This window comes from Strongylocentrotus purpuratus, unplaced genomic scaffold (assembly GCF_000002235.5).
Source record: "Strongylocentrotus purpuratus isolate Spur 01 unplaced genomic scaffold, Spur_5.0 spur5_contig_862, whole genome shotgun sequence".
Taxonomy (NCBI): Eukaryota; Metazoa; Echinodermata; class Echinoidea; order Camarodonta; family Strongylocentrotidae; genus Strongylocentrotus; species Strongylocentrotus purpuratus.
This window is the reverse complement of record NW_022145571.1, coordinates 985468-1003422: the sequence shown is the minus strand read 5'-3', so window position 1 is coordinate 1003422 and position 17955 is coordinate 985468. Positions and strand designations below refer to the sequence as shown.

General features: G+C 37.1%; 1 protein-coding gene across 1 annotated transcript; it reads left to right on the top strand.

The window, feature by feature from the left end:
- Positions 1-5327: 5327 nt before the first annotated feature.
- Positions 5328-13904, top strand: LOC115930054 (stromelysin-3-like). Its single transcript, XM_031000493.1, has 6 exons — positions 5328-5394; positions 9219-9452; positions 9892-10137; positions 10630-10734; positions 11880-12044; positions 12684-13904. Exons 1-6 carry the CDS (start codon positions 5328-5330, stop codon positions 13037-13039), a joined length of 1173 nt encoding a protein of 390 aa, XP_030856353.1. The 3' UTR covers positions 13040-13904.
- Positions 13905-17955: the final 4051 nt, after the last annotated feature.

Sequence of the window (17955 nt, the reverse complement as noted above, 5' to 3'; positions counted from 1 at the left end):
AGCTGTTGGTTGAAAGTTGAATCATTGATTTCAAAACAAAATCTTTACCTCCGAAAGTTTCAGCTGCTCGGCTTTTCAAACGATGAGATGAAAATGATTAACTTCCAAATATATCACCGATGCAGATGAAGTTTTATGATTGTAGAATGAATATTTGTTTATTTAAAATACACAATTTGAAATCAATGAAATGACTGATTTTTCGTATTTTGTTGCTTAAAATGTCTGTTCTGGGTATTCTGAAATAAACATGGAGATAGGAGTAAGCAGATTATGTGATATACATCCGCTCATCAGTCAAATAAATTTGTCTTGTAAAACTGTTATTTCTTTGTTTGAGTGACGTATTCAGCGCTTGTTCTATAATTAGCGCAATAATCGAAATGATTTGGATCAGTGTTGATAGTAATAAATGAGAAGAAGGCGGCATGAGCAGTCAGAGCACATGTCAGGAGTAAGAATCGAAGCACAAATGAGATGACTGAAAAATTAAGATGACATTAAAAAAATAATCAGTTTGTGTTTCCAAATATTTTAATTCGGGATATACAGAGGTTTCATTAATGAGCATAACCAGGTATAACCGACACCATAATACGTTGAATGTTTTGAAATTACTATCAAAGGAAGTGAATAAAATTGACGGAGAGAAAGAGAGAGAGAGAGAGAGATTTGCTTTTTCCTTCCATAACGGAAATTTGAGTCAAACGAGCTTATTTTGAGGTTGACAAACTTTTATCTCACTGATATTGGTAAGTTAGTTTCCTCGGTGTTTGTTGCGAAATAATGGGAATACCCTAATATTACCAATACAAATATTATCTTTATTTGGGTCGTTGTTGTCTTCATTTATTAAGTTGTTCCGCTATGTATCTCTCTGCTAAAATCCAAACTTGATAACAAACGAGAGAAGTTGGGGAAATCAAAGAAAAATTGTTTATCGAAATCTTGATGAACAAAAAAAAATCAATGAAATTACTAAAAGAAAATCGCGATCGCTTTAATAAAGTCAATGTCACCTTAAAAGTTGGAATTGATACCTGAGTGTACATTAAGATTACATTTGTGAACATTTTTCAAAATGAAATAAAGAAGATAAAAAGCAGACCATGACTTATTAGTAAATTGTATGATGATGTCATGTTTTTAACTTTTTTATTTATTGACCTTGATAGCGCGGCATGCATGTCCCCTTTCCAGGCCCCCTGTTAATATCTATTACTCTTTCCCCCCTTTCCATCTCTTCTTGTTCCCGCTACTATTGTATCAATCAATGAATTACTTAGCTTTTTAGAATGATAGATTAGGGATTACATGTCTACTTGTACATACAGTGAGACCTGTATAGGACTTCAATCTTCATATATAATTCTGTTAAACATTGACTATGTTATTTGTCATGACAGAAATTCTTGCCATTAATATGATACATTTATAATGCAGATTCCCTTTTTAAGATTAAATAAAAGCATTACCTCTTTAATGTGTGACATCCCTCATGGTGCTTCTGAACTTCGAAGGCTCGATGATGAGACCCCCCTCCCCCCCCCCCCACTCAGTGTTATTAGGGTACTCTTATGCATGTTCCCTCCCTTTGAAAGCATACCCGGTGTCTCCGGTGTGTATAGTCAAGTTGGCTAAATAAGCATCTTTCTATTTAGAATTAGATGATGTACATCTTGATATTCTTCGATCGAACGAACGAATGATTTTCACATTTGGTTTCGCTCATAATACTTTCTTTTTTGACGGCAAAGAGAAAGTTCAGTTCTGGGATGAGGTAAAAAATAATTTGTGAGCGTTACCATTGTATTATGCAAGTGTGAAAGAATATCAGATAACAAATGTTACCTGAAAAGCATGGCTCTTCAAATGCCTTAATATTCTAAATATGGCATGTAACGTCATAAAAATCGGGACGGATTTTTTTTTTCCCGCATGTTCGTCTTATCCCATATACATCTTTCTGTGTATAGTGCTTGTAACTTTACCAAGACTGGGCCAAAGTTCTTATCATTTTGATGATTCGAGAACCTTGCAGTACACACCAATACTTATAGATGATCAACATACATACATACATATTGATATTTATATAGCGCCTTTACATAAACATGCTCAAAGCGCTTTACATTAGTAAATAAAAACAGAACAATTATATGCTCTCCAAGTGCATTATACTCTAAAAATAACAATTACAAAGAAAACAGATGAGTTTTTAGATTTCTCTTAAATGATGCGACTGAGGTGCAGGAACGAATGCTTGATGGGAGACTATTCCAAATAGTGGTACCAGAAAAAAATTATATTTTGTTGACCCTTCTTCGAATTGATGCGGGAGATTTGCAGAAGAAGGGGGTCTGACCTTGAACGTAATGGATATCTTGATTGCTGGATGGGACAAAACAGACTAGAAATATAGGATGAGATAAGGTTATACATGGATTTATAAACAAATAGCGAAACTTTATACTTTCTCTAATGAACAGGTAACCAATGTAGTTCTTTAATTAAGGGAGACACATGATCATATTTTCTTGCATTTGAAACAATACGGGCTGCACGATTCTAATCGATTCCATAACGTATCTTTCACAATGCAATCGCATGACCAGAACTCAACTTTATATTTAAGTGTCTTTACAAGTGAAAGCCTGTGCCATCATTTATTTTTATAACATTTGTCATAATTTCTTTCAGTTTCTATGTTCATATAATTTTGTGGGTTTTGTTGTTCTTAATCACCACTGAAAGAGACTGTCACCCCTTGAACTAGTATTAATCATTTATGAGAGGAATGGGTTTACTTTGATAGATTGATAAATGTTCCCGATTTTAAAGTGCATGCAGATATTATTCAGCGTGTTATAATTGTGACAAAATTACTTGAGATTGTAAGCAGTATACCCCTGATGTTAAGCAGAAAGGAAATACGCAACAGTCTACTCTCCATTGTTTTCTTCCATATTTTCCTGCAAACTAAAATAAATATTTTAAAAAATACATCGAAATCTTGGAGCCTCTTTTTCCGTGAAAACGAAGTAAAGTAATACCAACGAAGTTGACAAGGAAGGAAGAAGCCGCGGAAATAATAGATGCCATAAAGGTTTAACGAACAGGCATGAGTCACAGTTGTGGCAAGCCTTGGAAAACAAACGTAAGACTCTTTTTTTTTTTTTTAATGTGACATTCACAACTCTGCAATTTGTTTTCTCTTCCAAAAAGATCGAGTATTTGAAGATTCTATTTCAATGATCGATCGGTGGTCTATTCTTTTTTTGTTCCCTTTGATTCTGTATTCCCTTGAGTATTTTGCGCTTTATAGTTCAAGAAATTGATTTTTCTGAAATGCTATCTGTTTCCAAACAATAAAAATGACCAATAGCCTGCGTTTCCTTTCTATTTTGACTTTTGCTATTGCTGGACAATAGTCTAAAGATGACGTCATAATTTGAGGAAAATGAACATAAACAGTGAGTCATGTTCTTCTTGTGTTTATAAGGGAACTTATACAGCACCCAGTGGCGGATCCAAGGGGGGGGGGCCGCCCCCCCCCCAAACTGAGCGAATTATCGGCCAGCTTTTTCGCCGCTAAATATTTTCTCTCGAATTGGGTTCCCTCCCCTGCCGCCGGCTGGATCCACCCCTGACAGCACCTTTAATAGCCTAGCTAGCTAGCTTGCACCCACAAACCCTTGTCAACCGTCAAGCGTAACATAATAAGGACTTTTAGAGATTTGCGTGGACTGCTACGTGTGACGCCCTTTTAAGGCACCTGTGTCTTAAAAGGTCGTCACACGTATCAGTACACTATGCCGTCGTGTAAATCTTAAAGTCCCCTAGTGTCTAAACTAAGAGACTCACCGATGTGCTCTGTACTACTGTATAGCAAAGTATGCAAAACAAGCGATTTGTAATAGTATGTGACCCAATGATGAAACGTCTGAATGAATAAACAACAGGCATGCATGGGCACGTTTTGTTTGATCGTTTATAATCCCATTAGATTCACTTCCTATACTATCATCGGGGGCGGATCCAGGATTTTCCGGGGGGGGGGGGCTGGGTGGGCGTGAAATGTATAAAAATGCGAGGCATTAAAAGGCATAAATAGTCAATTTTGACTGAATTACCCTAAAACCTAATCAAACAACAACTTTACGATGTGGGGTCCGGGGCCTGATTGAGGGTCCCTGCAGATGCTTTATGCCTATGGTACATTCTGAGGCATTTCTGAATGAGTAAACTGAACGTTTATGTGAATATTTCTTAGATTTTGTCCTTTTTTTTGTTTTGAGGCAATAAGGGGGCGTGCGCCCCCACGCCCCTGGATCAGCCTATGATCATGAACGTATACGTCAAACGACTGAAATAAACTGTTCTTTACTTTCCCCTCTTCGACTTATTTACAACTGAACGTCATCATGTTGGGTGAGCAGGAAGTATTCAGTGGCTTTACCCGCTGTATTTCTGTGTATAAATAGGGAATATCAAACGAAAGTAAACCAACATGAAACGATTAAATCATGCATTGAATTTCCAATACTGCGAATATAGCACTTGAATTTTTTTATGAGATATATAAATCAAAGGCCATTTCTGTTAATAGATGTTTGCATGTCCCTGACGTTTTCACCTTATTTACAGTAAAGCATGAACGAAATATGAACACAATGTACTAACTTCTTTTACAACGCCTTCTTCGTGTTGCATTTAAATGTTCAAATAAAACTCTAGCATTCTTTAAAGTCTGACATTATTTGTATTCACCATATTCATTGCAACTGAATCGCGCTATTACCATCTGAAATGAGCTCAAGAGTTATTCTATCGATGTTCGTATTTTGCTGCGTGTCTCGTGTTTTATCGGCCCCAGCTTGGAAGAAAACGACAGAAACTTCATTTGAGGAACAAACAGGGCTGACCCCCAACGTAAGTTTATATCATGTTCAATATCTTTCAGGCATCATATCATAACAGTTATGATTATAGTTCTTATTAAAATATCGGTCAATGTATGCATGCATAACTTGAATAAAAGTGTACCATTGTATATCCTTTATAAGTATGACAAGTTTCGATAGTAAAATATGGAATTCGAACACAGAAATATACTTATAGCTTCATAAGAATTTGAGACATGAGGTGCCGGGATGAGGTGATGGTTTCCTAAATATTGGTAATTAAACAATTCCCGGGGAGTTTCAGCTCCCTGCCCCGTCCGGTACCCCGCCTCTCGTACGTTCGGTATTCATGATTCACCGAACCCGACCCTAACTACACACTTGCATTTCATACAGGCCAAGATATGCGGCGTAGAAGACATGATGGATATCGACATGAGCGATCAGCGGCCAGGCGAAACCAAGGGCCTGGGAAGATTTACGCCAAAAGGTTTGAATAATTCTGTTTTTTGTTGTTCTACAGATATAGGTTAGAAAAGTGGCATAGCTACTGGGATGCGTAGTTGGAGTGTTGTGACAAGGCATTAATCTATCATTGTTACTTTCTACCCGGGTTTAGTAAAATTGGTACTCGGTACGCAAATTCCTGGAATACTGTGAGCACGACAACCAAAAAACACCTTGTGTTATGGATGATATGAACTCTTGAGATACAAGAAGCCTGCATTTTTCTATAGTTCTCGTTTTACAATTTTACCCTGTAACATAAAACAGCAATCATTAAAGTCGTTTATTATCAAAACAAAGTGTCGTTAGGTAAAATGTCTTTCTCAATCTGACTCAATCTGACTCAATCTGAGGTTGGGGGTTCGAATCCCAGCCCGGCACTAATGTCCTTTGGTAATATAATAATACACATGTGCCACTCTTCACCAAGATATATATGCGTACATGGAAAGAGCTGAGTTATTAAATACTGGAAGACCCGCAAGAAGAGCAATATTAATACTGATGTCTTTACCCTTTCTACATAACATCCATTTTTCATTATTATTTTGAAACTGATACTGTACATGGACTATTTTGGAATATATTTTCAGCCCACTTTGATAGATGTATTCCAAAGACTAAACAAAATAAAAAGAAAAGAAAACCACACAATCCATGGATAACGAAGGGAATATTCCGTTCAATTAAGAAACGAAATATATTGTACAAACGTAGTCTCCGTGATCTAAGTAACGAGAATAAATACGAATATAAATGTTATAGGAATAAATTAACATCAATAATTAGACTATCTCGTAAAATATACTATGTAAAAGAATTTGAAAATGCTAACGGCAATATGGCATGTACCTGGAAAGTCATAAAAGAAACTCTTCGAAAGCAAAAGACCAAGTCAAAAATTAATATTAACAATGACGATCAGACAATTTCAGACTCTAAAGATATAGCAGATTGTTTTAACAAGTATTTCGTTAATGTAGGCCCTGTTCAGGCATCGAAAATAAATTCCAATGGTTCAGATTATTTACAACTCCTTTCAAATCCATGTGATAAATCGTTCTTCTTTATGCCTACAAACTGTGTTGAAATTTTGAATATTGTCAATTCATTGAAAATAAGTTATTCTTGTAGTCATGATGAGATGAGTACGCACTTTTTATAACAAATAACAGGAAGTACTTTAACGCCTCTAGTACACATTTGTGATTTATCACTTACAACAGGAGTCTTTCTGGACTCACTGAAAATAGCAAAAGTAATTCCAATACACAAAAAAGACGACCCTTCTCTAGTTTCAGATTACCGACCTGTTTCTAGCTTACCAAGTATTTTTAAAGTATTAGAAAAATTGACTTATAATAGACTGTATGATTTTCTAACAAAAAATGAATGAAAATCAGGATGGTTTTAGAAAAATTCATTCAACGGAGTTAGCATTGTTACAATTATTTGATAGAGTGTCAAATGCCTTAAAGGCCCACTGCACTACTTGTAGCTACTTGCGCCCTCTATATAACAAACCATGCCTAATCGGTGACCATTGGTCCCCCATGATCCTCTTTTTCTAATGTTAACTGAGAGCTGAGTTGATGAGATAACCACCTGTCCAGTGACCTTGCAGGGCAGTATAATCCCTCCTGTAAACTACGGCAGATAAGCTTTAACTGATCATAAGCATGTTATTGGAGTATTCATGGATATGAGTAAGGCATTTGACACTCTTGACCATACAATACTGATACGTAAATTTGAATACTATAGATTGAGGGGGTGTTGCTAAACAATGGTTTAAAAAAAAATATTTAACAAATAGAAAACAATATGTATGTTATGATTCAAATGAATCAGAATTAGTATCTATAACGTGTGGAGTGCCCCAAGCAGTGGCTGATCCAAGGGGGGGGGGCCTGTTACACCCACAAATGTAATAACGCCCACAAATGTAATAACACTTTACCCACAAATGTAATAACGCCCACAAATGTAATAATACCCACAAATGTAATAACACTTTACCCACAAATGTAATAACACCCACAAATGTAATAATTTCACACTGAAATGTAATAATTTTGAATCGCCCACAAATGTAATAATGACTTTACCCACAAATGTAATAAATTTGAAGTGATATTTTGTCGAATTTGTTCAAAACTAAAACCCTGTAATAAAGCATGGGTATAGCGCAGTCTTTACTCCAGACCCAGTTATTTCAAAAAATTAAAAAATCTTCAAAACTAAGACCCCATAATCCTTTTCCTGTGGAATAACATGAGAATCGAGCGTAGTCTTTCCTCTAGATACGGTTATTCAAAAGTTTAAAAAAAAAAAAAAAAAATTAAACTAAGACCCCACCATCTTCCAAACTAAGACCCGGTAATAAAGCATGGGTTTATAGCGTAGTTTTTCTTCCAGACCCGGTTATTTCAAAACGTTTTAATAATCTTCAAAAATAAGACCCCATCATCTTATTCCTGTGGAAGAACATGAGTATCGAGCGTAGTCTTTCCTCCAGACCCGGTTATTCAAAAGTTTAAAAAAACAAAAAATCAAAACAAAACAAAACAAAACAAGAAAAAACCTTTTAAACTAAGACCCCTCCGTCTTCCAAATTAAGACCCGGTAATAAAGCATGGGATTAGAGCTCAAGGGGGTGCAAATTTTCAAGGGCCAAAAAAAAAATGTGCACACTATCCCCCCCCCCCCTCCACTGTTCGACTTTTCGGCCGGCGCGATTTTCAAATTTTCGGGAGCAAAAAAAAAAAAAAGTGCTCACTTCCCCCCCCCCCCCCCCCCCCCCCCCCCCCTACTACCTTCATACTTTCCCCCATTGCTTAATTTGAAGAAAAAACATCCACTCTTACCCTACAACGCAAACTGAAAAATTCCATTTAAGAAATCCCAAAACCGCATTGGCTCTCAAATCCATTACACACGCCGGCCCAGACATTTGGAACTCTCTGCCCATTGTAATAAGAAACCTTAGGACATTGTATTCTTTTAAGAAGGCGGTTAAAACTATGTTATTGTCTAAGTATTGATCCTGTCGTGTGCAATTGTACTGTATTCATGTTCGTGTGTATATTGACTGTATATTATACAATTATGTGTAATCGTCCATGACCTAGCATCGTTTAGCCATTCATGAATGAACCTGCATTCAATCAGCAGATGTATGAGATTTATTGTATTATTACCAACGCTCCTTCTCTCCCCTTTCCTTTTCTTCTCTGCAAGTCCCTCTTTTTATTTGTATTTGTATTGTTGTATCTAAGTTGAGGGCTGCGGGCACGTCAAGCTACTTTGCTTATTTCTGTAGCCCTCCTGCATCTAATGTATAATTATGCATTCAATATATTTGTTTAAATTCGTTTATTATCTGTATAAAATTATATACACTTAACATATTGTATCAAACCATATTATGTTCATGAAAATGTTTGATGAAAAAAAGATGCAGAAACCAATAAATCAAATCAAATCAATTCAAATCATCATTATTCTTCTTCTAATGGGGGAGACATCAATTTTCTTTCAAATGGTCAGTCAATTACATATCCGTCAAGCAGTGACGCTCATGATGCTAAGCAAATAGACATTATTACCCTCATTATAGCCGAGCCACCAAAATAATTAGTGCTCAGGCATATCAGGTAAGCCTATTCATTTACACCTGCCGTGGAGAGTGGCAAACGTAGATTACCGTTTATGCCGGGCCGGGAGTTGAGCCTCGTACCTTGAGATCTACAGTCCAGTGTCTAATCCACTAGTCCACAACACCTCTACTTTGTTATCTAAATACAGGAGGAAGATGGACGAAGAACAACTTGACGTACCATATCAAGAGCTTCACTCCAGATCTTTCTCGCCTTCAAACCAGGAACGCTATCAGAAGAGCTTTCCAACTATGGGCCAATGTGTCTCCGTTGTCGTTTAACGAGTCATCAAACGCCACTGCCGACATCGTCATCGACTTCGTAACAAGATATGAGCACAATGATGCATACCCAATGGAGCTGAAACAGTTTGATGGACCAGGTAATTAGTCTCGAATGGAAGAAGAGATAATGTTTACAAGATTATCATGCAAGCGCTTCCGATCTATAATGTATCCCTAACTATACTTTTACTATAATTATCCATGAATTAATGACATTTACTATTGAAAATTGTCGTGCTTTCGTGAAAGTTAAAATGATTCTTTATTCATATTATCATCATTATTAAAGAGTTACAAAATATCTAGTTTTAAGACAAAAGATAAATATCTAATCTTAAAAATCAAATCCTATAAAAGAAAATCAATGTTGTCATTTTTACAATAATTGATGATATTCCTCCTTTATTTCCTTCAACAGTAGCCATAGGGAATGAGTCATGCAGTGCACTACTTTCATTATGATAGCAAAAGGGCAATATCTTCTTACTTAATTGACGGATGTCTCTCCATGTCCGTTTTCTCTTTTAATCACGACAGGCGGATATCTCGCGCACGCGTCTTACCCCCCGCATGGCATCGTCCACTTCGACGAAGACGAAACGTATACGGTCATGGCAGCGGGCGGTGTTGACCTCGCCATCGTAGCCGCTCACGAGTTCGGCCACGTACTCGGACTGGGTCATTCCAGCAACTCCCATGCTGTTATGAGTCCTATTTACAACGGTTTTGTGGAGGACTTTAACCTGCACCAAGATGATATAGATGGCATTCAGTACCTGTATGGTAAGACAGTCAGTTATTTGATGCACTTATCTCTGCCTCTGCATTGTATGTACCTCCTCCTCGTGAATAGATTACATCAATGAAAGAAAAAGAGGGAAGGGAGAGAGAGAGAGAGAGAGAGAGAGAGAGAGAGAGAGAGAGAGAGAGAAAGAGAGAAAGAGAGAGAAGGGGGAGAGCGAAAGGGGAAGGGAGAGAGAGGGGGAGAGAGAGAGGGGAGGGGAGAGAGGAGAGAGAAATGGGAAGGAGAGAGAAAGATAGAGAGAGAGAGAGAGCGAGAGAAAGAGATAGGGGAGGAGAGAAATGGTATTATGTTATGAACAAATGAAAATAGGTGCACAAATCATATAAATCAGATATTTGTGTACATCCATAGACAAATAGCATCTCTCTATCCCAGCAGTTTTTTACGTATTTTAAAATATTTTATGTAATAATATAATACGAAGAATATTGTAACAAACGATCGCTGTTTTCGTTGCTTCCTATGACTAGGTTATCCAGATGTTGATCTTACTTTGACTAAACTAGAAATTGGGACCAGTGATATTGAGAACCTACCTGCCTGTGACAGCCCATGGGATGCCGCTACATACTATGGTAAGATGAGGAATAGGTTTGATGTGAATTAATTTGATTCCCAACATAGAAATTTAAAAATAAACTTGAGTACTGGTAATGCGATTGCATTGTGAAATAAAAGGTGTGGAATGGATCAGAAAAGTTGATCATATAGCATGTAAGTAATGGTGTGTAATGCAAGGTTTTAGAGTCATTACAATCATCATAAGTTTGGCAGAGTCTTAGTAAAGTAGCAATCACTTACACAGATAGATGTATATGGGACAACACACATGGTGTCAGGGCTAGTACTACCCTGATTTCCTTATCTTTCTATGATCATTACTCAGCCAGTATACATTTTCTTCCAAAATTGTTTGGCACATGACATTTATTTGTAATCTTGAACATTCAGTGTTAGTTTCGTTAGATTCTGTGAGAATTCATTTTCTTTTTTTTACCAGAACTCAAGTTTATATTTAAGGTGCCTCGGTATAGTGGATCATTCACTTGACACTCAATCTAAGGGTTGAGGGTTCAAATCCCAGCCCAGCTTTAATATTATTTTGCAAGACATAAGTACACATTTGCCACTCTCCAACCACATGATAAATGGGTACCTGTACAACCTGTTAACTATTATCTCCGAGAAGTTGATCAAAAGCGTAAGGGCCGAGTCACGGGCAATACCTTCGCTAGGGGCACTGACGTCTTGTGTCCGAAACTTTTCAGTTTATGAACATCAACTCTTTACTACAGAAGCATCTTTTGGTTTTATATATATATATATATATTTGTTATTCTTGCTTTTTCTTATATACGTACACACTGCAAATAATATTTCAAAGTGCATGTTGAGTTCCGGGACATGTGAAAAATACGGTCTGAGCTTTTGAATTCTTTTTTGAAGAAAATCCTAGAAAAAATGTCCCTGAAAAAAGTTGCTCCTCAAATGCCCACACATTTTATATTATGACAAGAAATAGGTGAAGCATTCGAACGAAAGTTTCGTGCCACATTTGTGTATGTAGTCCCATATTTTCTGTGCACTCTACATTTAACTGTCAGCAAAACTGATCTAATTTCTTTCCATTTTGATGATTCCAAAACCTCATATTATACACACGCAAAGTGCATGACGTTTTATATTCCAATCTCCGTTACCATTTTTCATTATATTATAGCTCCTGGCGATGTCGTGTACGCATTCAAAGGGCAGTTCGTCTGGGCGATCAACGATCAGGGAGTCGTGGAAGGGTACCCGACAAAGACTAACAATGTTTTTAGTGAGGCGCCCTCAAATGTACACTCCGTTGTTTCTGCTGGGAGCAGGACATACATGTTCAAAGGTAATCACAGATGAAAAAACACAAGATATTTGGGCTTTATTAGTCATAAAAATGTTTTAATCATATGGCAGTCCATACAATATTTCACTTTTAGACGTGTCATGGTATAGTGGTTTGTTCACTTGACCCTCTATCCAAGGGTTGAGGGTTCGAATCCAAGCCCAGTACTAACGTCCTTTGAGAAGACATACAACCACATCTTCCACTCTCCGCCTACGTGTGAAATGGGTACCTGGTAGGATGCAAATCTTATTCTGGTGTGCTTGGCATTTTGGCAGTCTGTACAATTGCCCTTAGATTGAATACTCCCCGGGGAGCGGAGAAAGTGCACAGAGTGTGTGCGAGCAATCCTGAATCTAATGGTAATATTCTGTAAAGGGTTAGAGACACCTTCGATGTATAAAGCGCTATAAGCTCAGATTATTATCATGCAATAAAAGACAGGCTTATTAACATTATAAGATGTCGTGAATCTTTAGACAACATTTATGTATTCGTCACTAGCGAAATGGCAAACTATTTCCGATCCCATCTCATCGCCTTGCCTTCTTAGTCTGTGAAGTTCGGTACAGAATGTATGCATTCTTTACTAGCTCTACAAAATTCCAACTTATTTCCTGTTTTGTAACATTTCCTCAGGTAACAACATTTGGCGATTCTTTGGGAAGCAGCTGGAGCCAGGTTTCCCCCGTCCCAGGAAAAACAGTTTTCCCCACTCGACCGATGCTGCTCTGATCGATGACGGCAAGATATACATCCTCAAAGGTGGTCGCTACTATGAGTTCTTCGAGAATGATCTGAACATCGGATGGTCTAAAAAGATTCGCCATCACTGGAGGGGAATACCGGCGAATATAGATGCTGCTTTGCAAGGGCGGAATGGAACCACGTACTTCTTTAAGAATGACAATTATTGGAAATTTGAAGATAGCAAGATGGTGGGTGCTTATCGGAAATCCCGCTCTAAAGATTGGATAGGATGCGGATCTTTCTGAGAAGAATATAGTGTTGGCGAGTACTAAAACCAGTCGGACATTTTGACTCTCTGAGATACATTTGTAAATACCTGAAAACCAGTAGAGACTTATTTATTTAAGTTCAACAAAATCCTCCTGCCTACTAGGTGCTAGCGATGCAGATTTATCTATAAACCAGACATAAACATTTGAGACTTGGGTAAATTGATCACAATTTGACTTTATTAAATTAAATATTAATATTTTTTGAATTCATAGCAAGTGTATTCGAGCGCTCGATGTGGTTTCATATCAGACTAAATTCTTCATACCACTCTGAAATACGACACAAACACGCACACACGCACACGCACACACACACACACACACACATACACACCCGGATCAAGAGCAATCCACATAGTCAGGTTTTCATATGGGCGTATGGCAAGCCGTTTTGACATATCAAGAATTCTAGTGTCTGATAACACGAAATAGAAATAAAGGTTAAGACGGTTTGTCATATGGGTGGGGGAGTTCGACCATGGAGTTAGTAACTCCATGAAGAAACCAACCACATAGAGAGTTATATCAAGGCTCTTATTTTACTTATTCACGAAGACAAAACCTTTATTTATCAAAGGACAAAATCATACAATTATAACTCCCAGCCTCTTGATTGAAACTAAATATCATGTAATATACTTCCTATTTATGTATCTAAATCATGACGAAATTGTTTTCTTTCAGAAATGTGTGCTTCTTTTCATAATCTATTTATATCGCAGTTTCAGCGAAGATATGCTTACCTATCTATTGGTGATTGCTATTTAAGGCGTAGTATCAGCTACATGTACATAGTAAATTATTGGAGTATTTATTATAACGTATTATTTATTTTAGCAGTTTATTTGAATCAGTACTAATATTATATTTGACTTTGCATTCATTCGTTTTGAAAAACGGACAAAGTGGTACATATGGGAGTAGTAATAGTAGTATTAATAGTAGTAGAAGTAGCAGTAGTAGTAGTAGTAGTAGCAGTAGTAGTAGTAGTAGTAGTAGTAGTAGTAGTAGCAGCAGTAGTAGTAGTAGTAGTAGTAGTAGTAGCAGTAGTAGTAGTAGTAGTAGTAGTAGTAGCAGTAGTAGTAGTAGTAGTAGTAGTAGTAGCAGTAGTAGTAGCAGTAGAAGTAGTAGTAGAAGTAGTAGTAGCAGTAGTAGTAGTAGTAGTAGTAGTAGTAGTAGTAGCAGCAGTAGTAGTAGTAGTAGTAGCAGTAGTAGTAGTAGTAGCAGTAGTAATAGTAGTAGTAGTAGTAGTAGTAGTATAGTAGTAGTAGTACAGATATTTACTTCTGTTTCTTTTTTAGATTACTTAGAAATAAATAACATATTGCAAGAAATATCAATATTAGAAGTACAAGTTATTGTGAAATAAGGCCTATATTGTTATTGCATTCATATTAAATATTCTAATAGTTTTAATTCAGGTGATGCCACATTTTTTGTCGAACTGACACACTGAGTATTTTTGGTGATAGTTTGATAATGATGATTATGGTGGTGGTGATGGTGATGATGACGAAGACGACGACAACGATGATGATGATAATGATGGTGGTGATAGTGATGATGATGATGACGTAGTCACTTGTAGAATTTTTGTTTCGTAGTTTTGTTGTTGTTTTATTATTATTTCTGAAGATGATGGTGATTACATTACTGGCATTGGTCTCTCAAGGGACGTACAAATCATGGTCACAAATCTACAGAATTTACCTTTCTTAAATAATTCATTATCGAAGGAAAAAACATTCTCTAAAGATCGTAACGGTGAGGGCAACCAGTGGCATGAATGGCCTCCTATAGTTAAGTCCAACTAAATGTCGATCTTAGTCTTTGTGAAATACCCCCTGGTGTAATACGCTTACCATTACTCAGAGCTCAGTGAATAAATGTAAGTCCTTTGTTGTGCGAGCGGCGAGTTTTTTTGCGGCGGGTCACCGCGCCGTGTCTGAAAGAACCTTCAACATTAAAGGCCCACTGCACTGCTTGTAGCTTCATTGCGCCCTCTATATAGCATACAATGCCTAATCGGTGACCATTTTCTTATGTTATTTGAGAGCTGATTTGATGAGATAACCACCTGTCCAATAATAACAATACATGGGCCGGTTGGTTGTGCGTATTATAACCAAGACGAAAAAGCCAACATCGGGATTGGCTGGAATAAAACGTATCAGGAGTGTTGGCTCAGTCAGTAGAGCGTCCGCCTCACAACCAGGAGGTCGAACCCCGGCCGCGTCATACCAAAAGACGTTAAAAGATGGGAGTTGTTGCTACCTTGTTTGGCGTTCAACAATAAGGGGATAGAGCAACGTCGATCTGGCGCTGCTCAGTGGCTGCCGGGCTCACGACCAATTGGGCAAAAAGAATTTCCGTTTCGGTTTAATAAAATTTGGAGTGGACTATTAGATTATTATTATTATTTCGTTTTTTCAACGGCTAGTTCAAATTATCTAATATTTGTGGTGGTACACACATATTAAAAATGGTTATATTTATTGATATTTCAGCCGTCTTTAAACCGATTTTGATCAAACAAAGATGATTTTGATATCTAAATTATATGTTTTGTCAAATTTGACACTCAGTTTTTAATTTTCTCACAAAAAAATATTTTGTGTAGCGCCCTCTGCAACATAACTCAACTATCCTTTTAAATGCCCTCAAATTCGAAATATGACAAGAAATAGCTGAAGAGTTTGGACCATGACCATGTGTGTGCTTGTCCATTATACACATTCATGTTTGTATAAATGGCAATATACATTGATGTATGTATCTATATCTTTTAGAAATATTGAGTCCAATTGTTATCATTTTCAAGATAACAAAAAACTTCACAGTATATATCAATAAAACCCTTTTCAGTTGCTTCTAGATTTTCACAATGTACTCACTTGACCTGACCTCATTCCTTTTTATAGCGATTTACCCCTAAGATGAAAGAATGATAAAGTAGGTCGTGCGTTGACCCTTACTTGATGAGTATATTTGACCCTTTTATGCTGCTGTATTCACGATGATTAATTAATGCAAAACACTAAAAACGCTTGACAATGGACTTCTTGAGTGGATATCTTACAGGCAGGGGCTGCGATTTCACTTGAGGGAAAGGACTTAAATTAGAGGAAGCTAAAGCGAGCGAGCGGAGAAGGGTATGTGAATGTATATCCCCCCGACCTCCCATATGAATATTTTGCACCTTGCAGTATAAAACTTTGCCCTTGGTAAGCTAATATTATTATTTGGGGGCGTTTAGGCACAGAGTGAATAATAATGTTTGCATTCCGTAGTTGGGCATGTGTTTTAATGTGTTAATCGTAATATCTATACTTGTCTTTTTTTTTAATTTAGTTCGACGAGTGTCGCAAGATTAATATATTGTTTCAATAGTGAAACTTTGCGTGAAGAAGCACATCAGAGCGCGTTATATAGCACTTACTTTTACTTGCTATGCATTTTGGGGGGTAGGGGAGGGGGTGGGATGCACTTTCCTGGTGGAGTATCTCCCCCCCCCCTGCCCCCCTCCCCCCACCTCACCCCCTGTTTAGAGAGTATAGCATGATTATGGGTTAATGGTCTATACAACTTTGTATATAAACCCAGTTTGATCAACCAAGTAGTAATTCCAAGGATTTCATGCGCCGTTTTGACGTCGTAAAATAAAAATAAAAGGGTTTGGTTAATATTTCATAAGTGATATTCTGTATGTGAAAGCTGTAAGGAGTGTTACCAGTTGTAAAGCCAGTGATATGAAATCCATCTACTATGATAGATTCATCTCAGATTAGTGACTTAGTCTGAAGGAGCATGCGAAAGGAGAACAATTATTTGAAATAGTTTAATTCTTAAATCTGCTGAAAGTGGTTTCCTTGTGGCAGCCTTCTTTAACCATTTATATCTACAGTTCATGTGATTTAACTTGTCACAAACATTATCACCATCATCGTCACCTTATCATCGTCATCATCACCGTCGTCGTTGTTGTCATTACCACCATCCTTCTACTCCTCCTCCTCCTCCTCCTTATCTTCACCATTATCATTATCGTTGTTGTCGTCATCATCATAAACATCATCAAAGACATCAACAACACGACATCGTCATCGTCATTGCATTCATATTATATGTACTCGTCTCCGTTGCTTACTTGCAAATATGTCTTTAAAAAGGGTAAGTTACTCATCTCTAAGACGACATCAAAGACAACAAATTAATTTAAAATATGCCCAAACATACGTTTGTTGTGGTGGTGGTGGTGGTGGTGGTGGTGGTGGGGTGGGGTGGTAATTGTGGCTCTATGAATGTTTTCGGACTGCTTTTAGTCTGTTTGTTGGTACTGTTTTTTTGTCATAATAAATAAAAATTGAATTGAAATTTACATCAAGCCGCGAAATGAAGCTTTGAATTCATTTACTTGAGAACACTTGTTATTGGTCAAACAAAAATTGTTTACTGTACACTGGCATCAATATCAATTAAATAATTATGCCTTATTGACATTTGTCGTTCGTAGTTCTTTTAACGATCCAATTTCGAAGTCTGTAGAACCAAGGTAAACAATACATTTGCCTAATCCTCTTGACCACTGATCTGCAGGGATTTTCCCTACAGATCAGTGCGCTCGACTGGATGGCAATGTAACCTTGAAGAACCAAGCGTATCCATCAGACGTAGAACATTAAGAAGCGAGGAAATCATTCTTTACATTATTGTATATTTTATTTAATCATTCTTGCTTCCAGTTTCTCCTGTGTCAGCTGGGATTATTACTCCTTCGTTCGTCCCATACACGTAAGAGCAATTTATTTCACAAAAATATGAAGAAAAAATATATGATAGCCATAATACTTTTTTTTTAAAGAGGTATAACCGGAGTGTTGGCTCAGTAA